This window comes from Rousettus aegyptiacus, unplaced genomic scaffold (genome assembly GCF_014176215.1).
Source record: "Rousettus aegyptiacus isolate mRouAeg1 unplaced genomic scaffold, mRouAeg1.p scaffold_m13_p_2, whole genome shotgun sequence".
Taxonomy (NCBI): domain Eukaryota; kingdom Metazoa; phylum Chordata; class Mammalia; order Chiroptera; family Pteropodidae; genus Rousettus; species Rousettus aegyptiacus.
In genome coordinates, this window is record NW_023416295.1 from 174,058,454 (window position 1) to 174,079,351 (window position 20,898).

General features: G+C 63.6%; 1 protein-coding gene, 1 long non-coding RNA gene and 1 pseudogene across 4 annotated transcripts in view; 2 read left to right on the forward strand and 1 right to left on the reverse strand.

Moving 5' to 3' along the window:
- The window catches only part of PARVB (parvin beta), a 79,797-nt gene that overhangs the window by 42,589 nt on the left and 16,310 nt on the right, over window positions 1-20,898 (forward strand). For all 3 annotated transcript variants that reach the window (XM_016135749.2, XM_036237634.1, XM_036237635.1), the window contains exons 2-8: window positions 1,184-1,273; window positions 2,342-2,412; window positions 6,921-7,023; window positions 12,649-12,789; window positions 14,045-14,160; window positions 16,917-16,975; window positions 19,909-19,928. In XM_016135749.2, the coding sequence (XP_015991235.2) occupies window positions 1,184-1,273; window positions 2,342-2,412; window positions 6,921-7,023; window positions 12,649-12,789; window positions 14,045-14,160; window positions 16,917-16,975; window positions 19,909-19,928 (600 nt within the window). The remainder of the gene's footprint in view (window positions 1-1,183; window positions 1,274-2,341; window positions 2,413-6,920; window positions 7,024-12,648; window positions 12,790-14,044; window positions 14,161-16,916; window positions 16,976-19,908; window positions 19,929-20,898) is intronic.
- On the forward strand, window positions 3,759-3,876 carry LOC118614679 (annotated as a pseudogene).
- On the reverse strand, window positions 9,317-16,906 carry LOC118613812. Its single transcript, XR_004955916.1, has 2 exons — window positions 16,738-16,906; window positions 9,317-10,105 (listed from the first exon to the last, which is right to left on the reverse strand). It is a non-coding gene; the product is annotated as an uncharacterized LOC118613812 (long non-coding RNA).

Consider the following 20,898-nt stretch of genomic DNA (forward strand, 5'->3'; position numbering starts at 1 on the left):
TCCACCCGTTTTAAGTGTACTTCAGCATCAATGCAGCATCGAGTGCCTTCTCATCGTCGTAGAGCCGTCGCGTGTGACTTCAGGCGGCCGGAATCAGAGCTGTGGAAGGTCTGAGGTGACTGTGGTATTGAAAGAGGAAATAGTTTTCCAGCCCCGAGAACATTCCAGAAGAGAACTAGGCAAACCAGCCTAGACGCTTGTCGCTGGAGGTCACCGCGGGAGAGGACCGGCTCTGTGGCGTGCGATCGGGGACGGGTGTTCCTTGGCTCTCACCCAGGGCTGCCCACCGTGGCGGGTGTCCGGGCCCGCCCTGCATCCCTCAACTCCGGCCTTGGGGCTGAGCCCGGAATCCGACAAGCAGCTGGGTCTGGAAGCCGCAGTCGCAGCCAGGAGAGGAAACATGCTTTTGAAGGCGAGGGTGTTAGCCCCGAGGGGCGGTTGGCTCCCGGGCGGAGGGGACTCCAGGCGTTCTCCGGGAGGGTCTCTCTCCTGTGGGGACGGAGGGGCCCTTCCTGCCACCGCGAGATCTGTGCTGTGCCTCCAGCCGCCTCTGGACCCTGCGATGCTCCCCCCGCTGCACCCCAACACATGCACGACTGGCGCTTTCTGCTTGGGGGGTCCTGGCGCTTGCGACTCGAAGCCTCCGCGTCCGGTTTGTTAGAGTCCGTTGCAGGTTCTAGGTCTCCTGACCATGGTGGTCACCTGTCTTCGGACCATCGGGGTTCTGTCCCCGTGGACGTGGCCGTGCACGTGTCGGGAGGGGCCTCCGCAGCCGTGGTCCGCGGTGTGGGAAGGATGCCGCTCTCCAGGGCGGGGAGGGCAGCCTCGGCTTTTCAGGCCCCGTCGCTGTGATCCGAGCCTTGTCCGTCCCAGCAGCCTTGGGCAGATCTGGAAGCGTCCAGAAGCTTCCTCGGCTTAGTCACGTATTCCAAAGAGCAGGGGAAACAGACGGGCAGGGCTCGGCGGGGCTGGGGAAACGGTCGGCGAGGGGGAAGACTTGCGGAACGAGTTCTCGGTTCCGATCGTTTTTTTCCCAGACTTTTTCTGGGCAATGAGCCATTTAGGAATGTTTGTTAAATGCTTAAAAAAAACAGTTGATTTTTCTCGTTTCCCCTGCCAGCGTGTGACGCCGCGGTGTCCCATGCGCACTCACCATTTCTTCCTTTTTCTTTCTGCTCGACAGTGAGCGACCTGCAGGAAGAAGGCAAAAATGCCATCAACTCGCCACTGTCCCCCGCCGCGGTGGACCTTCACCCCGAGGAGACCCTGCTAGGTACGGTGGGTCCCGCCCTCTCCCTCTCGTGGGATAGCTGTGCTCCCGTGGCGCGCACTTGGCCACAGAGGGGTGTGACGGCGACGGCGTTTTGAGCAGACATCACACCGGGTGGCATTTGAGCATCTGGGCTCTTAGCTGTGTAGAAAAGTCTGCAGGAGATGGCAAGTTGATTTCTCCTCCTCTGATTTAGAAACGTAAGTCTTAACTATTGTTTTGGTCTGGCGAGGCCAACAGGTCAGGAGATGGCGGTCATTTGAGAGACAGTGCGCTATACTCATGGCACCTGCGGTGGGGGAAACGCCCTGCCGGGCCAGGCGGGGCCACACGGGGTAGCCCCAGGGTCGGGCAGGAGGCCGAGGGAGCGAGGGGCGTCTAGGCAGAAGCTTCCTGTGGTTTCCATGGGCAGGAACGGGGCGGGCGGGGTAGGTGGGCTTAGGATTGGCTGCTCTGAATAATCACAGTGGGCTCCTGACGTAAACGTCTTCAGTCGTCTGTGTCCGGCCCTGCGGCGATCAGGCAGAGGCTATCTATCGGCTGGGACCGTTGGAGCCCAGCCAGACAGGTGGCCAGTGTACGGGCTCTGGTCGGTTTGTGCGTGAAAGGCACTCGCAGTGGGGGTCTAGGCTCTCTTGGGAATGGCTAGCCCTGGGAGGCGCAGTCTCTGTAGGTCTCCAAGGCCCCAAGATGTCACGGCCTCAGAAAATAGAGAGAATAGGAAAGACGACCGTAGGCCCCCATCTCTGTGCCAGAGGTAGGCGTCGGGGAGGGGCGAGGCCTGCAGAATGACAGCAGGCGATGGTGGCCCCTTCAGGGAGGCGAAGGCGTCAGGACGCCCCGTCTGCCTTTGGGGTGGGGTCAGTTACCGTGGTCACCTACCCGCCCCAGGCTGGTGGGACCATTCCGCTCATCCTTGCTGAGGAAATGACAAGGTTCTCTGCTCTTGGTCCATCTCGCTGTTTGTGCAAGGACACCGGTCCCCACCCCCACTCCCCATTCCCCCCCGCCCCCGCCCCCGGCATGCCTGCTGCGCCCGCAAACACTGACCCTGACTTTTGTCCCCGGCAGAGGAGAACGAGGAGCGCACGATGATCGACCCCACCTCCAAGGACAACCCCAGATTCAAGGAGCTGGTCAAGGTGAGGCGGGGCTTTGGTTGGAACGCACCCGTCGGGGCGAAGCTTTCGGGCGTCAGGCTCTCGTGGCAGAAGGAGCAAACCCCGCAGGCTGGTGAAAGGGGCCTCGAGGCTGCGTCAGGCGCAGGGCCCTGCGGGGGAGGAGGCTGAAGGGAGCCATGGAAGGGGTCGGGGTCACAGCGGGAGCACCTGCCTCCCAGGTGTCCAGCCCCACTGGGGCCTCTACACCGCCGGCCAGTGCTCTGCCCTGGGTGGAAGGAGGCGCTGAGTCACGCGTGTCGGACGCGCGGAGTCACGCGTGTCGGACGTGCGGAGTCACGCATGTTGTATGTGTGGAGTCACGCGTGTCGGATGTGTGTGTTGGCCGGGCAGTGCCGGTGCGAGGTTGCACGTCAGAACCACCCAAGGGGGCGTGAGGCTTAAAGACAAAGCTGGTCTTTTTCATTTGCAGGATCCAAATTTTGGGGAAGGGGGCTCTGGGGGGGTGGGGTGGCCCCAGGGCACTCCTTGGGTACGGGGTCCAGACAACACACCTCCTGCTCTTCACCGTGGGATTCTTACTGCTTTCCAGGACATTCTCCCTGCACCGGAGACTCTGATCATCCAAGGTCCTGGCTGATTAAATCCGAGCAGGCCCCAGCGAGGCCGCCTCCTGGTGGTGGCTCTTGGTAGGGATTCGGCTCAGCCGCAGTTGTGTTTGGTGTGGAGAGAGGCTGGTGGGCAGGCCGGCGCAGGTCGGGCGAGGTCGGGGCGAGGTCGGGGCGAGGTCGGAGTGACATCCCGATTGTAGGTCGGGGCGAGGTCAGAGTGACATCCCGATTGTAGGTCGGGGCGAGGTCAGAGTGACATCCCGATCGCTGGCCACGTCCCGGTCTTGAGACCGGCGGGGCGTTTCCGAGGTCTTTCTCTGTTCTCCGTGATCGGCACTCATTTTTTTTTTCACCCCTGTCTTTCCCCTGTTCCGTCCCCTTCTGTAGACTTCCCCCATGACCCCGCTGGCCCCCCATGACCCCGCTGTCCCCCCCCCCCCCCGTGACCCCACTGCCTCAGGACTGCCAACAGCTGCCTGCTTCCATACAAATAACCCCGGGTCTGGCGTTCACTCAGACATTCTCTTTGAGCTTCCATTGCATAAAACGTGGCTTGAGGGCGGAGGGCGGGGTGGGCTCCGGGCTCTGGTGTTCTGGACTCGAAGCCCAGCTCCGATGGAAGCGGGCGGGCGCCTGCGTCCAGCGTAAGATCGGGCCCAAGCGTCCCCGTCAATGCGCCCTGGCAGGCGCTGCCCCCGGCATCGGGCTGTGAGGACGCGGAGCAGGTGCCCGGCACCGATTCAGAAGTGACGTGAGGAGGTCCACGGCCAGGCCACCCTGAGCACGCCCGGTCCGGTCTGATCCGGAAGCGAAGCAGGGCCGGGCCTGGTCAGTACTCGGGTGGGAGACCACCTAGGAAGACCAGGTGCTGTGGGCTTAAAACATAAGGGATTGTAAGCTGACAAGGTCCTTGCCATCTGTGAGGTCAACCAAGGGCTGCCTCGCCTAAAAAAAAAAAATGGAAGTGACAGAAGGAGCCTGTGGGTTCGAGAGCCCGAAAGACACACCCCGAGTCTCCTTCTGGGGTTTCGTGCTGTGGTCATTTGCTGTAGCACCTTCCGGAAGCGCCGTGAGTTACTGATAGGGGAACGGCTCGAGCCGCCTGGGCCGGTGGCGGGGTAGAGATGCGATACCTTGTGTTTCTAAGCACCTGCGTCGGGAGGAACGGCGATTCTCGTGCTCTCCGGAGTGAACAGCGAGGCCGCTGCCCTCGAGAGCGCGTTGGTCCGAAGCGCTGACCGCGTTGTCCTCGGCGTCCACTCTTCTCTCAGGGGCAGACGTCGCAGCTCACTTCCCAGTCTGTGGGGCGAGGGTCTTCCTGGTGGTTAGGCTCTGTTTTCGTCCTCGCTTTCTCCATAGTGAAAATTGGGCGCATGAGATGCCCCCCTGCGGGAGGCGGTGCCGTGAGAGCCCGTGGCGACGCCCCGTGGCCCGTTCTGGCCACCCCGCCCGGTGGCACCGAGCCCCTGTCCTCCCAGGGCTCGGTAGTGACGTGCCCGCTGGGAAGTGAGGAAAACATAACCGTCATCGTTTGGGGAGAGAGAGACAGGCGGCAGATCCTGATTATCATTCAGAAGGAAGCGAAGGAAAAGTAAATTTTTATCCCGGTTAACAGCAGGCTCGTGAAACACGTGCCCAGAGGGCATGGCGCGAAGGGCATCGTTAAGATACGCCCTGGATATTTGCCCGCAGGATCCGCGGCTTGCAAATGAGGACGTCCCTAAGAATCACGACTGGTGCTGTCTTTAAAAAGGCTTGTGAAACAGAGAATGCAGACGGGTGGCCTGGGACGTACCGAGAGGTGTCCGGGGGGGACCGAACCTCCACGGGGCGGCGGACTGCGCTTGCTTCCCGGAGCTGCTCCCGCCCCGCCGGCCCATGGCGAGGGGTTTCATTTTCACCCCCTTCCGTCTGTGGTTTTTGTATCTGGGCTTTGACCAGGTCAGAGATGCAGAGGGAACTGTTGCCAGTTTCTTCCCAGCAGAAACAGGATCTGCCTGGCGTTTTCCAACAGGATTCCGCCCCGGGCCAGGCAGCCTCTGGGGCCAGACGTCTGCGTGGGCCACAGACCTTCCTAGGTCGGCAGCCAGCCCTGCGGTGGGTTTGAGCACCTTCTGTGACATCAGGACAAAGATGTGTCCACATCGCTGCCGTGAACGGGGTCAGGGAGCAGGCACGTGGGTGCCGTGAGCCGTGGTGGGGGCACGCGGCCCGGGTGGGGGTGGGGGGGGGCGGTCAGGGAACGGTGCCGAGGCTTGAGACGTGAAGGATGAGTGAGAGCCGGACGGGCAGTGGGGAGGCGGATGAGCTCGGGTGCCAGAAGCAGCATGTGCAGAGGCCCTGGGGCAGAGGCGAGCATGCGGCATTTGACGCCGCCAGCGAGGAGCCGGGGCGCTCGGTCGGGGCTGTGGCATTGGTCCAGGGCGGTGCTTTGGACAAGGGCGGTGGGACAGGAGGTGGTGAGCGGTGGACCCAGTCAGGGAGGAGGCAGAGGTGGCGGGGCCCTGATGCTGGTAGATGGGGTCCGGTTGCTCCCTCAGGAAAAGAGCAGGGTTGTGGGGAGGAGTTTGTCACCAGAGTCCATGGGACGCCTGAGCAGAGGCGGGGCTGTGCGCCTCCGGGTGCGGGGTGGCCTTGGAAGTCACGGGGGAGGGGCGGGAGCTGGCCTGAGAAGAGAGGGGACAGCGAGAAGAGGGGGTCGCTCAGGGCACAGCCTCGGGAACGCGGCATTAAAGATTGGGAAGAGAAGGAGGTGACAAGGAGGACCCCCCTCCCCCCAGGAAGCTGGAAGGGTGGGTAGAGCAGAGGACAAAGCCGGGAGGGGAGGCGGCTTGGTGCGGAGGGGCTGGTGGCCCGTCACTGGGCAGTGCTATTACCCACGCTGGGGCTGGGGGCGGGGGGCACGTTTCGGGCACGGCTTCAGCAAGACCAGCATGCCGAGGGGCCGCTCACCTCTTTCTTCCTCTGAATCTTCCTTTAATTTATTTTTACTTCTGTTGTTCGCGGGATGGGGTGCCTGGTTTAATGGTTCCGAGTTAGTAGGAAGATAGAACAGACTTCACAGGAATCTGCTCTGTGGCCAATCTGGCAGGTGGCGTGTGTCCAACAGAGATGGGGAACACTGTGTCCTGGATCCGTGCCCTTTCGTCCCTCTCTCGGTGGGGCCATCAGCTTCCCCCTCTTCGAGGTTATTGACCCCAATTAGATAGTCTTATTAGTTTCGCTCGTACAGGAAAATCACGGACTACGTACATATGCTTTCGATGGAGCCGATCCGTTCAGGTGTCCGTTTTATTTCGTGGAGAAGAAATGCCTTGAGCAGCATTGGCCAAATGGAATCTGTTCAGCGGATTGACGTGATCTCCTTTGATAACCGATCACCAGTGAATAGCATGGGAAAAAGCTGTTGGGAAAAGGCTTACGAGGAAGCCAGGCCTAGAGAGGGGAGCAGGAGTCCAGGTGGAGACTCGGACACCCCCGTCCACATCAGCTTTGCCCGCGACAGCCCGAAAGGGGCCACAGCCCAAGTGTCCGTCAGCTTCAGGCTCAGGGGGACCCGGGGCCGTCTGGCGCAGATCATGGGAGGGGAGGGGACAGGCCTGCCCGCACTGCCTTGGGCCGTGATGGACAGTGCTGCCCACAGTTGCTCCTTTAACCCCCCACCAGGCACCCCCCCTCCTCTGGCTGAGCGTTCCCCCACTTCCCCGGGGAGGCCCAGTCTAGGCAGTGGCTGAACCTCTGTTGGGGTCGCATGAATTCCCACGGGACGCCCTGGCAAGCTGGGGTGGGCGAGCCCCCCGCCCCACCCTGTGGGCTGGGAGAAGCTTGCCCTTCCGGCCCTGCCTGGCCCGGCCCCCCGGGCCGCGGGCACCTTGGTCCCTGCCCCGGCGGCCGCGGTGGTGACGCCCGCGTTTCTCCCAGGTCCTCACTGACTGGATCAACGACGTCCTCGTGGAGGAGAGGATCATCGTGAAGCAGCTAGAGGAGGACCTGTACGACGGCCAGGTGCTGCAGAAGCTCTTGGGTGAGTCGGCGGGGAGCGAGGCCTCCCCGGCCCCGCCCTGACACCCCACAAAGGGCCGCAGCGCTGGGCGGCCTCGGGGCTGGACACGAGTCTCTGCAGCGCACCGCTGGTCACCTGACCTGGGAGTAGCAGTCTAAAGCCACGGCCCTGAGCCCGTGGCTCCCTGGGCGTCAGGTGCCTGTCCTCTCGCTGCTGCTCCAGAGCACCCCGCCGCGGGGCTGCAGCAGGTCACACATGGCTTCCAGAACCATCTGCGGCTGCCGTGCTGTTGGGGGCACGGAGATGGGGCGCCAGCGGGCACTGCTTCCGCCGGGTTGGCCCTCCCTGCCGGCCTGTGCCCTCTCCCTGTCCCCTGCGAGTGCCTCAGGCCCGGCGACAGCTCTGTGGGGACCGTAGGGGCGGCCGGGCCAGTCCGCGTGGATGTTTTGTGAGTGGGGCACGGTTTGGGGAGGGGGAGAAGGAGCGGCATGGAGTGCAGACAGACGGCAGGCAGCCCTCGTCACCTCTGTGGCCTGGGGACCGTCGCGGCCCCTCCGGGACTCGCGGGCATGGGGCACGGCGCAGCGCTGGCCCGGTCCAGGGGGCCGCCGCCCTCGCTGGGATCGATAAGTGGCAGTTTTTAGAAAAGACAAAAGAATGAAGAGACGGGGCGGGGTGCCGAGGCCTCGCGTCCTCGGGGTGACGCACGCGGTCGCTGTGTGCTGCCCGGGTGCCCCGCAGTCCCCTGGTCTCCAGGGTCCCGGCTCCTTTCGCAGGAAACAGTATTCCTCAGCGTCTCCTGGCCTCGGCCCCATCCAAGGACCCCGGAAGGGACGAGGTGCTTGCGGAACAGCTCTCGTCCCCAGGAAGCTCCGTTGTATTTTCGGGGTCCAACATGCTCTGTGAGGGTGGCCTCGAGGGCTCGGGACCCCCGTGTAGGTGGGATAACACACTTCCCGAAGGTCCACGGGAGACCCCGGCCCCCAGCGTTGGGTGGGGCCGGCAGGCCGGGGTGAGACCAGGCTTACCTTTGTGGTTGTAACAGAGGCGACTTGCTGGGGACGGGGCAAGCTGAGTCTGGGCTGCTGCAGGGATGCGTTGGGGGACACCGAGTCAGGGACCTGATGTTTTAGGGGGCTCTGTTCAGGGGAGAGAGATACTGAGGTAAAGCAGACAGGAGGGGGCTGGGGAGGGGTGACCCTGGAACCACAGAGCAAGGCGTCTGCATCTTCATGGACTGTGGTCCTGCCGCCCGGGTTCAGCGTTGCCCCCCTCCCAGCTGGGTGTGCGCGCCCCGCACGGTGCCTGCGCACTCCGCATGGAGTCTCCGCGCTCCGCATGGGGCCTGCGCGCCCCGCACGAGGTTTGCAAGCCCATCATGGGGCCTGCGTACTCTGCACGGGGCCTGTGCGCCCATCATGGGGCCTGCGCGCCCCGCTCGGGGTTTGCGTGCCCATCATGGGGCCTGCGCACTCTGCACGGGGCCTGCACGCCCCGCACGGGGTTTGCGTGCCCATCATGGGGCCTGCGCACTCTGCACGGGGCCTGCGCACTCTGCACGGGGCCTGCGCGCCCCGCACGGGGTTTGCGTGCCCATCATGGGGCCTGCGCACTCTGCACGGGGCCTGCGCGCCCATCATGGGGCCTGCGCACTCTGCACGGGGCCTGCGCGCCCCGCACGGGGTTTGCGTGCCCATCATGGGGCCTGCGCACTCTGCACGGGGCCTGCGCGCCCATCATGGGGCCTGCGCACTCTGCACGGGGCCTGCGCGCCCCGCACGGGGTTTGCGTGCCCATCATGGGGCCTGCGCACTCTGCACGGGGCCTGCGCACTCTGCACGGGGCCTGCGCACTCTGCACGGGGCCTGCGCACCCCGCACGGGGTTTGCGTGCCCATCATGGGGCCTGCGCACTCTGCACGGGGCCTGCGCGCCCATCATGGGGCCTTCGCACTCTGCACGGGGTCTGCGCGCCCCGCACGAGGTTTGCGTGCCCATCATGGGGCCTGCGCACTCTGCACGGGGCCTGCGCGCCCATCATGGGGCCTGCGCACGCTGCACGAGGCCTGCGCGCCCATCATGGGCCCTGCGCGCCCCGCACGGAGTTTGCGCGCGCATCATGGGGCTTGCGCACTCTGCACGGGGCCTGCGCGCTCCGCTCGGGGTTTGCACGCCCATCACGGGGCCTGCAAGCCCCGCACGGGCCATCCACGCCCAGCACATGACTCTTACAGACCATCTGATCTTGGAGAGAAACCTGATAGGGTGTAGGGAGGGAAACCGGGTCGCATAACTCACACCGAAGGACACAGTGATTGGTGGCCTACACATTGTTTTGTCTTTATTCAGCCAATTCTCACAAAGTACGTTTGGAGGGCAAAAGTTTCATGTTTGTTTTGGTCATTTCATTTGTGGAACGAAGACTCATTGGCCTGCTGTGTGGCAGGTGTGGATCTAGGCTCTAAGGACACAGAACTAGCAAGAGGGAGGTGCCCCTCCCCCCCACCGCACCCACCTGCGACGCATTCTGCTGGAGGGAAGAAGGAGAAGTGTTATGGGGTGGTTCAACCTCGAACACAAATGGAGGCCTAAAAAGAGCGACAAGCCCTCGGAGGAAAGCCGGAGGGTTGTGGTGGAGAGCGGCCGGCCCGCGAGGGGCTGGGCAGTCAGGGGCAGTGCCCCGGGGCGGTGGCCTCTGCGCAGCAGGTGCGTCCTCTGGAGGGCAGAACAGGATGCTGGCCGTGGCTCAGGCAGCCTTTCCGGCACGGAGAGGCTGCAGTGCCGTCCCGTGTGAGCATCTCGCATACGTGCTTGATGAGGCCGCTGTGGAGTGTGACGTGCGCCGAGCGGGTCGACCTGCCACCTTGTCTGGCCGGGGGAAAGAACCGTGGAGGAGACTCTGCGGCTGTTCACGGAGCAACAGCACGTCTTGCCTGGTCTCGTGAACGGCGTGACGTGGATGAGGCGCGGCTTACGTGACCACGGGGTCCCCGAGCCCGGGGACGCCAGGACGGAGGCATCTGACTCTTCGGCTTTCCGGAGGCAGAAGCCAAAGGGGAATCGATGCCGGCGGAGTGTCGAGGCCAAGGCAGACTTCGGTACGTCTGTCGAGAGAGAAGAGGTCTGAGCGCTGAGCCCTGGGCGGTCAGCCTCAGCGGGCAGGAGGAAGCGAGCCGGCGAAGGGTGTGAAGGGTCCAGGGTGAGCGAGGGGAGCCAGGGGGGCCTGGCGTTTGGGAGGGACGGAGAAGGCGGGAGCCAGGGAGATGAAGAAGAGAACGGACCTCTGCACCCGGTCACTTAAGCCTGCCAAGCGTGAGTCACCTCCAGGACCCAGATGTGCCCCTTTCCTTGAGAACAGATTCCGAAGTAGCTGTCGGGCCCCCTGCCACGTGGCGGGTGTGACTTCCGGTTTGCGGCATCACCCCCAAGGTTGACCGTTGGTGGGACGAGCGGGGTGCCCGGGCTGGGAGGGGTTTCCGGGTAGCTGCCATCCCGCCTCTGGCCAAGGGGCACGCCCCTCTCCGTGCCGAGGACGGGGCCCTTCCTCGTGCGTTCGCAGCCCCGCGTTCAGCCCTCGCCCGTTTGCCTGCCACCCTTGAGAATCCGCCCCACCTTTCCGTGCTAGGAAGATGGGGGTCCTGGCCATGGCACCGCCTCGAGCTGCTCCTGCACCCCTTCACGCCTTGGTAGAGCCATCGAAGACCCCGCCTCAGGCAGCTCCCAGGCACAGCCTCCCGGGCCCTGTGACGGGCTGAGCATGTTCCCCCAAACTTCACATGTCGACTCAGAATGTGACTGTGTTTGGAGCCAGGGCTCTAAAGGGCTAAGTTACCCGAGGTCACCGGGGCGGGCCCACAGCCCACGTGACGCGTCCTTGTAAGAGGCGGGGAGCAGGCACAGACGGGCGCAGAGGGACGACCGCGGGAGGACCCGGGGACGCCGCCTCTGCTGACCGCTGGCTCCTGGACCTTGGACTTCTCCCTCCAGGCCTGTGAGGAAGAGATTTCCTTTGTTCAGGCCGCACGGTCCCTGGTGCTTTGTTCCCGCAGCCCGAGCGGACGAATGCAGTTTCTGTCCATCCTCCTCCGCCTGGTGACTGGCCGTGTCCAGTCTGCAGGGCTGGCTGGGGGACAGCAGAGGCACGCTGGGCTCCCCGTCCCTCCCGGTGGGAGGGCCTCTCGGACCACCGGCTCTCCGTGAGCCTCCTTCCTTCTCTAAGCCACCCCCACCCCCACTCTGCTCTGTCCCTGGCTGCTGAACCCCTGGGGACCTGCTCTGTATTGTCAGGGTGCTCGTTGGACAGACAGCTGTGGGTGATTCAGTTACAGATGGAGGGAAATGGAAAGGGACAAGCGGGAGCACCCCCGCCACCCCCACAGGGTGCCTTTTACTGGGTTCTCGCTTCGCCCCGGCGCTCCTGCGCCCCACCCTGCCGCTGTTTGGGGCCGTCTCCCTGCTCGGCCCCCGCTCCGGCCTGTGCTGTCTCAGCCCTCGGACGGTGCCTGGTGCGTAGTGGGGGCTCAGTAACCACGCCGTGAGCGGGCGCGCGCACGCACGCGTGAACGCGTGCGGCATCCCAAGCCCGGCGGGCTTCGCCGCCTCCTTACAGCATCCGCAAGGGAACATCGAAAGCGCGTGTTCTTGTTCTGATGGGGGGAGGGCAGGACGCGCAGGGAGAAGGTCGAAGTAGCAGCCGCGTCCAGCGGAAACGCCTTAGACTGAGCCGCGCTGGGGCCCCCCGCCTGCCAGGCAGCAGCCGCACGGCGGGCCCGCCTTTACGGCGCTGTGACATGGACGTGACAGCCTTCAAAATTGGCCATCCGTGCTGGCCGCGACAGCCGCTGGGGACCGAAGGCGCGCGGCGAGGGGGCCCCGCCCCCGGCAGGTCGCAGTCGCCTCTCCGTGCGCGAGTCACGGTTTTCTGCGGCCTCCCTTCTGTTTTTGCAGGAGACAGCTGTCAGGAAACGCCGAGTCTTAGGTCTTAGAGCAAACGCAGGGGAGGGGACCAGAGGGCGCGCCCCGGCCCGGCGCCTCCGCGGGCGGGCGCCCCAGCGAGGGGAGGGAAAGGCAGGCGCACGGGCCGCAGCTGGCGCTCAGTCCCGGTAACGGACTCTCGGGCAGATGTGACAGTTATTGTCCGGCTCCTGCGGGTCGCTCCCTGCTCCCCCCGGGCAATGAAACAGCCGCAGGTATCTGTGCCTGTGTAATTGTCCTCCGTGTCCTGGTGTCCCGAGTGTTGGAGCAACGAGGGTGGGGGCCGGAGTGCGCTGGGGCCGGGGGAGGCAACACAGACCTGTCTCATCTTCTTACCGAAGTCCTCCCCGCTCCGGGAAGCCTGGCGCAGCCTCCGCGCACCCCTCCCCGGCCCGGCGGCTCACCACCCCCCCACACGGTGCATCGTTTTGTTCATTCTCTGCCCGTGGTTTTAACCTTGCGTCCCACCCACCCCCTTTTCATTGTGGAGTGATCGGCTCAGGAAGATGAACTTGAAAGTTCAGAGTTCTGCGTTCCACATCCGGCCAGCTCCCCACGGTTGTGGGGGACCAGCTCCACCCTGGGACTCGGCGGGGGAGACAGTTGACCAGGAGGCCCTGAGTCCCTCCCGCGTTTCCTGACACTCTGCCTGTTGCTCCCGTCCTCGTTGCAGAAAAACTGGCGGACTGCAAGCTGAATGTGGCCGAGGTGACACAGTCCGAGATAGGGCAGAAACAGAAGCTGCAGACGGTGCTGGAAGCCGTGCATGACCTGCTGCGACCCCACGGCTGGGCGCTGCAGTGGACCGTGGACTGTGAGTAGCGGCTGCTGGGGAGACGGAGCCCGTGCTCAAGGTCATTGGTCATTGGCTCTAGCCTTGCATTAAGGAACCCCATTCACACTCCCGCTCTGTGAGACGGGACTAGGAGAGGGGAAAGCCAGTGTCCCCTAGAGAAGGGACCAAGCCGTGCCCACCATTCTATTCTCTCTGTCCCCCCCGCCACCCTGCCCCGTGAGCTTTAGAATAAAGGGGCGTCTTTTCTGGTTGGGTGGATCAAGGGAGACTTCCAGAGGAAGACTGGGGATTCAGGTTTTAAGCCAGGAGAAGCTCCGTGGGGTTCTTGGAAGGGATCCAGCCCCAGATACCAAAGGCACCAACACCAGATGAGCTATGGTCCTGAGGACCCCCCCCCCCCCAAGCAGGGCCTCAGGGAGCAGGTCACGCTGGCCTCCGGACTGTGTCCCAGAAATATGAGACATCGCAGAATCTCCAGCCAAAGCGTGACCTGGGGAGGTGAAGAACTATACGTGTCACTTCCCCGTCCCTCATCCTCAGGGCGGGGCAGTCCCGGCATGGCTCGGGGGCCCCCCCTGCCCCGTGGGCGCCTGGGTGGCTGCCGTGGGATCGGCCCCCGGATTTGCGGCTTCGAGTCCTTGGACAGACCCAGGCTCACGTCGTGGGCTGTGCGTGGGGAACCGAGTGCCTCGTAAACTGCACAGGTGCACGTGATAACCTCACACCTGGTCCAGGCCCTGGCGAGCTGGGGATGGCCCTGGGACCCAGGCATGCGAGGCCCCGCCTCACGTCCCCAAAGCACTGTGGCCCTTGATAGCCTCCCTTCACGGGGACCGTTGATTTCAGAGAGGGAGAGGTTTTCAAGCGCCAGAGATGATAATGCACATTATCGTGAGGACTTAAGGGGCCGGGATGACCTGTTTTTTTTGTTTTTTTGTTTTGGTGATAGTTTTCCTTCTCTTGTGCTAATTTTACCCTCCTGCCAGTTTCTCCTTATCACCACCCAATTTTCTCCTTTTAAAAGCACCAGGCTTTTAAAGGTAGTCCCAGGAGTCACCTTAGGCCGACAGGAAAGAAAGAGCTAGACTCTAGAACTGCGGTCGCTCAGGACGCTCGTCCGCGCCCCCATTTTCCCGAGGCCCGGGGGTTCCCCCCGTGGTTTTTCTGAGATCTCGTTTAGACGCAGCGGCTCCGCTGCCTTTTGGACCCGGGCTCGGGATCCGGCTTAACCGGATCTAAAGCAACTAACTCCTTCTTCCTTCCCCCCGACCAGCAATTCATGGGAAGAACCTGGTGGCCACCCTCCACCTCCTGGTGTCCCTGGCCACGCACTTCCGGGCCCCCATCCGGCTCCCCGAGCACGTCTCCGTGCAAGTGGTGGTCGTGCGGGTGAGTGTGCGCGCGCGGGGCGGGCGTGCCCGCGACTCTGCGACTCTGCGACTCTGCCTCTGCCGGAGAGGCACCGGGCCGCTCCCCTCCCCCACCCCTACTCTCCCCACTGCTGCTGCTGCTGCTGCTGCTGCTGCTGCTGCTGCTGCTGCTGCTCCTCCTCCTCCTCCTCCTCCTCCTCCTCCTCCTCCTCCTCCTCCTCCGTCTTCTTCTTTTCTTCTTTTTTTTCCCTCCCCCAAGCAACTACGTCCTATTTTCCCTCGTGACAAAACCCCCGTCGCTCCTGGATCTGAGATAAGTGGTCGGGGCCGGAACCATGGCGCTGATCTGCGGGGAGGCCGAGCCGGAGGCGTGGGGTGCTGCGGTTCAGGTTTCCACGTTTCTGAAGAGAACGCCCATCTCTCCGCAGAGCCGAGCGGTCGGCATTCCGGCCCCTTGGACGGGCTCGCTGCTCAGGGGCGAGGGCCGGGACCGAGGCAGGGGACACGCGGCCGCGTCACGCCCGCCCCCCGCGTCCGTTCTGGGCCCGGGTCCTTCCCGCGGGGGGCGCAGCGGCCTTTCCTGGCGGTTCCCCCCGCCCCGCGTTTACGGGGACAGGCCCTGCCCTGGCTCTGTGTGCGAGGGTTTGTCCAGCACGCGTGTATTAAGCGCCTACTGTGTACCTGGCCCCTTGCACTGGTTCTCGGGGACACTCGGGTCGGGGGGGGGGGCGGGGGGACAGCCGCTTCTGCCAGGGCGTTGAAGGGGCACCTGGGAGCCCACGTGCCCTGCGTGTCTGAGTGACCGCGGACGTCCGGCCCACGCTCCCCGCTGCATTGTCAGCTTATGGGGCCCATGGTGTCTGCGGCCGCGGGGCCCTGGCTGGCTCTGTGTTTTCCGCAGCCCCCCAACCCCCGACCCTCCACTGCCCCGGGGGCTTCGCCTCCACCCTGCTGGGGAGGAGGAGGAGGGGGCATGCTGTCTCTGGCCTCTAGCGAGACTTGCCTGGCCTTTCGCCCTTGTGCGCTTCCTGAGGAGGCGTGGTTGTGGCCAGCGTTGGTGACAGGGACAGGAGGCGGCCGGCCAGGAAGGGCTTCCCGAGGACACGTGGCGCGTGGCGCTCAGACCATGCGTGCTGGACCCAGGCCCCACGGCTCGGTAACTGGGGCGCCGGACCCAGGCCCCACAGCTCGGTAACTGGGCCGCGTCCTTTCGGCCTGCAGTTCGGTCCAAGGAAAACGTTTGGGTTTCGGGAAGTTTTCCTGACCCGGGCGAGCGGTGGGTGGTGTGTCCTCCGCCCCGATCAGGGTTATGGCCAAAGCGGGATGAGTCAGAGCAGGGAGCAGGGGCGGTGGAGGAGGGGCCGGGACGGCCCGGCTTCAGGCCTCAGGCCTCAGGCCTCAGGCCTCAGCCAGCCTCCCAGGCCGCCCCCGAGGGCCCCGGGCCTGTCCCTCCCCACCCAGTTATCCAGTCTGAGGGGGGCAGCTGCAAGGAATCTGGCCGCTGGTGGCAGGAAGGCCCGAGGGCAGGGGCCTCCTTCATCACCTGCCAGTGTGGCCTTGGGACATGGCTCGATGTCTCTGAGCTGCTGGGATTGGCCCCCTAAAACTGAGATTATATGACAAACCTTTAAAATGCAGAGTTCCCTGTGTCTGATGCCCGGCCCTGGGCCCGGCGCGATGTGTAAGTTGGGGAGTATGAGGTCTCCAGGCCTCCCTCGGGGGCTCTTCTGAGCACCAGGCAGCCTGAGGCTGTGGCAAAGCCACCAGCCGGCCCCGGTGGCCACTGGTCACTCACAAGGACCCGCGGCGAGAGTTCGCTGGAGGCCGAGCTCAGCAAAGCTCGGGCAGCTCGGCTCTCGAGCGGCGTCCACGGCATCCCCGTGGAAAATAAGGTCCCTGTCCCATGAGGGATTCAAATCGTGAGGCGGCTGGGTCGGCCGGCCACCGAGCTCCACCCTGAGGTCCCGTGTTGGCAGCCGGCCCGGCGGGCCACCCCCCGCGACCCTCGTCCCCTCACACCTCCCAGGCTCCGGGAGGTCACACGCCGCGTCCCTGTCCTCGGGCTGCTCTAAAACACCGCGAACGGGGCGGCTTCAAGCCGCAGGCGGCGCCCGCTGGCAGTCACGGAGGCCGGCGGTCTGAACGGGGCCTCTGCTGGCCGCGGTGGCCCCCCGCGGCCCCCAGGCTGTCACACGGCCTCTTGCTTCTGTGTCCGTTTCTGTCTCTGTTCTCTCGTGAGGCTACTCAGAGGATCGAGGGCCCACTCTGGTCCATTGTGACCTCATCTTAACTAATCACATCTGCAAAGAGCCTGTTCCCCCGTGAGCTTCCGTTCTGAGCTTCCGGATGGGCACGGCTTCTGGGGACGCGGCCAACCCCGGGCAGGGCCGTGACGCCATTGGGTGTTTCCCGTTGTGTTTGTCCCTCAGTGCGCCTCAGTTTTCCCAGACGTAGGATGTGGGGGGGCCCTTTGCGAGCTGGGGGTTTCTCCTAAGACCCCCAAAGCTGCCGGCTCTAAGGGCAACATGGAGAACCCAGGGTGGGGAGGGCGGGGGACAGCTTCCCGCCACCAAAGGGGTCACCCTCCTGCGGTCACCTGCGGCCGACCCACCGGCGCGGCCTGGACGTTCTCTGTTCTCTCACCGTCTCCACGGTGGTCCCCAGGCCCCCGGCCATCTCCACGCGGCTTCAGCTGCCCTGTCCCTTACGGCCCCTGCGCTGCCCTCTCTGCCCGCTCAGGGCTTGTGTGTTTACTTGTTTCTCTGGGGTTTTCAGAAGCGGGAAGGCCTGCTGCATTCCAGCCATGTCACAGAGGAGCTGACCACGAGCACAGAGTAAGTAGACCCGCTGCCCAGCCCTCCAGGCCCCACGGCACCCGGGGCCCTGGACGCGCGTGGGTCACTGTCCACTCAACAGTCCTCCAGCTGCGGATGAGCTTTGCCCGCAGGCCTGTGCCCCAGCGTTCCCCACTCCACACAGTCTCTAAAGGGGCACGTGTGCGTGTGCATGCGTGTGTGTGTGCGCGCGTGTGTGTGTGAGGAGGTGCAGGGGAAGGGCAGAATCGCAGACTGGTTTGACATTTGGATGAGGATTTTCAGATCTATTTCTTCCCAAAGAGAAAAGTAAACCAATATGTATGGCAAAGGACTCAGAACTTGCTCAGGCTGCCTGAAACCTTTTCTGGAGTGAGACAGAATAATAAACAAATAAAAATACGGTCGATCACAATCTCTTATAAGGAAGAGAAGGACGAGGAGAGAGATTTAAGACGCTGAACTTCCGTGTAGTGAGCGCGCTCAAACCTTCAAGGTGTTTGATGTGAGAACTGGGTTATTTTCCGAAGCCTGTGGACTTTTCACTCCTTACGTGAGAAGGGGGCTTTCAGGATGTTGAGAGAGAGGGAGGGAGGGAGGGTGTTCAGATGTTTAGAGGGACCCACGGCCCCGAGGGGTCTAAGCTAGAACTTGCCACTGACAGGACCGAGCCAGCTTTGTCCTTTGGATTAAAGACCAGAGGGCGAGTTGTTTCGAAGCCTAAAAGGCTTCCTATCGACTGAAATTAGCAAATCAGATGGCATATTTTGTGTGTGGTGTTTGGAGGCCCTTACAATCCCCCCGCGAAGCATCTTTAAAATTCATGGCATTTGTGCCTCTCGACTAAACCTGTTTCAGAAGAAACCGAGCATTAAAAACGGGTCGGCTCAGATAACCCGCCCACTCAGTTGGCGGAGTGATTAATTACCGTGCCGTGAATTCCTGTATGGTCTTTCAAAACTTGGAGCTGGCACAGGAAGCCGCTTTCGGCGTGGGAGCTGTCACGCGAACGGCAGAGGCCTGTGGCCTGGTGCATGTCCACGTCTGTTCCAAGCCCGTGGAGGGGAGGGGTGGGGAGGGAGGGCAAGGGACAGCGGGCCTTAGCGCAGGAGGGGGCAGCTCGAGAGGCACTGAGAGCAGGGTGCAGGGCGGTGTCTCATCCCTGATGGGGTAACGAAGCACCCCGAAACCGAGCAGCTCGAGATGGCCGTTGTTTTATCCGATGGCAGTTCTGTGGTCGGCAGCGTACGCCGGGCTCGGCTGGGCCGGTCTTTAGCTAGTCCGATGGTTGGTGACAACAGTGGTCCTCTCCTGCCCCTTGTCCTTGAGAAGCTTGGTTCTGAGAGAGAGGGGGCCGCCACGGGCACCCTGCACCTCCACACTGTGTCCTTGCCTTCTGTGGGTCAGAGTGAGTCACAAGACCAGCCCGGATCAGAGGGTAGGGAGACGGACTGCCAGACTGCGGGGATGGGAGCCGCCAGCTCCATCCCAGTGGGGCGGGAAGGCCCCCCCCCCCGGTCTTTAGCCATCTCCTGGTGGGGAGGGCGGGGCAGAGAGGGGTCAGGGCCGTGGCGGGATCTGTCATCTGAGCTCCCGGCAGTGACCAGCATGCAGAGGGCCCGGCGCTGGGCACGGAGGCCGAGGTGTCTCTCTCCTTGAGGGCTGGTGGTCCAGCTGGTAAGAAGGGATATGTCATAGGAATGTGGGAAGTGCTGTGTGGCCCTAAGGGAATTTCAGGGGAGGGGAGCACCCTAATGTGAGGGTGGGGAGCGATTTCCAGCAGAGGCTGCCCAGCCCCCCGCCTTGTCTCCCGGCCCGTCTGTGTGGCCTCAGCCGGTGCGATGGGGCCCAGTGCCGACCGGGCAGCCGCTACAGCCCCCCGCAGGCCCCTCCTACAGCACCGAAGATCCACCTTCTGTTTCTTATTTTTAAATTGTTTAAATAAGGTCACAATTTTAATAAGGTTGGAGGTATCATTCAACCGGCCGGGAAGACACCAAGTCTTGAGAAGGGGGAGGTCTTCCATTTATCATCACAGAGCTGCGTGGAAGTGTAGGATAATCACGCGTGAGCACGAGCCTGGCCCAGCTTCCGTTTCCGGCGGGCCTCGACCTTCTTCCCGTTTCCCTGTCTAGCGGTGGCTCTGAGGCCACCTCCTCTAGGAAGCCCTCCCCGTTTGCAAGCAGGAGCGGCTGGCTTCCCATAGCGTCTCCTATACGTCAGCCACGCTGCGCACACACACGGGTCGTGTGCAAATGTGGGCTTAGGAGTCTCTCTCGCCACCAGGCGTCACGAGGGCAGGGCTGGTGGGGTTCATTTGTGTCCCTGTGTCCCGCACTTAGTAGGCGCTCAAGAGAATAGTTGTGAAATGAGATGGAGGCGAACGACTTGCGTCTAGAGGGACTTGGAGGACAAAATAAAGGCCCCCTTGCCTCTCCGGGAGGGGTCCGTGCGTCTGCGTGTGTGACGTCCTCGGGGGGAAGCCGGGCTCCCCTCCTCCCGGGTCTCGGCCCCTCAGGGCGCTTAGCGTCACGGTTCCCTCGAAGTGTGCCGCGTTTACTCAGGGAAATGGGGCGCGGCGGCCCGCACGCTGGCGTTTCCAAGTTCACCGGTCAGCGGCCGGCGGAGGGCCCGTTTTCCGCTGAAATGTTCTCCGTGTCGTCGCCACTGTCACGATGTGTCACCCTCCCCAAGTGGCGCTAACGAGGCGCTCGGAATAAAGACGGCGGTTCGCTGGTGACCTCGGGCACACGCACGGTAGCCTACAGCAGCGCCTCCCGCCGGCGATCGGGCCGGGGCAGAGGTGGTCAAAGCGTGGCTTCCGTTGAGCCTTTCGACGGGGCATTTCGGGGCCCCGACTTTGGGGTCCCCCCCCCTGCATCGGCTTCCATCCTGCTGCTCATTAACCCATCCTGAATGGCCATCTGATGACTCTCTCCTGTTCTTGTTTGCAGGATGATGATGGGTCGGTTCGGTAAGTAACCCCAGGGGTGCGGCTGGGGGTGGGGCTGTGGGCGCAGGGCGCTTTGGGGGCTGCCCCTGGGAGTCCCCAGGGTTCACGCAGTCACCTGGGGGTGGGGCAGCAGTCCTGGGGAAGCGCGTGGTTCCCCGTGGGCCCCGCGCTGTGGCTCGTGGTTGCCGCTCAGAGCCGGGAGGGGCCGAGTGCTGAGGGCGGCGGGGCAGGTGGAAGGTTGCATGGTGAGAGAGGACAGGGAAAGTCCGGATGTGGCCCGTGTCGGGGCCAGCAGGGACTGGCACAGAGCGTGGCACCCGGCCACGAGGGAGGGCGCAAGTGTCGGCTTGAGTGTGGAGTGTAATTTGCCGGGAGAGAGTTTCTTTATAGGAGGTCCTTTCATGCCGTCATTATGCCTTGAAGTCTCCAGCTCGACAGACCTCCTTAGTGTCGGGCAGCCTGGTCCTTCAGCCCTCTGTTAGTCAAGGCCATGAACAGATGACGTGGGGTACGAAATGAGCGCTCTCGCTGGCCTGGGACCCGACCCTCTTTCTACGGGGTGGTCATGACTGTCGGCTTTCAGCGGCTCTTTCCCCAAGAGCTGTCCCCTGCCCTATTCAAAGCCCTACAACCCCATCCTCGTCCCAGCCAGGGATGGCAGACAAAGGGACAGCTGGTGGCGGCGTTTAAACCCTCAGGGCTGGGGGGGCCCTGGCTGTCGGTCGCAGCCAGAGGCAGCCTGAGCCAGGCTCACCGCTTGGGGGAACATTCCAGAACAGAAAGACCCAAGTACCGTGTTCTCCAGTGAGCGGGGAGGTGAGCAAAGTGGAAACCAGATAGAAGCTTCCAGGCGAGCCTCGGGGGCCAGACGGCCCAGGGCTGGTCCCAGGGCTGGTCCCGGGGCCGCGGGGCCACCGGGCCCTGTAACTCGGGTTGTCACGGGCACTGAGGACGCACCCACTGCCGCTCGCCCTCTGTGTTCTCGACGGTC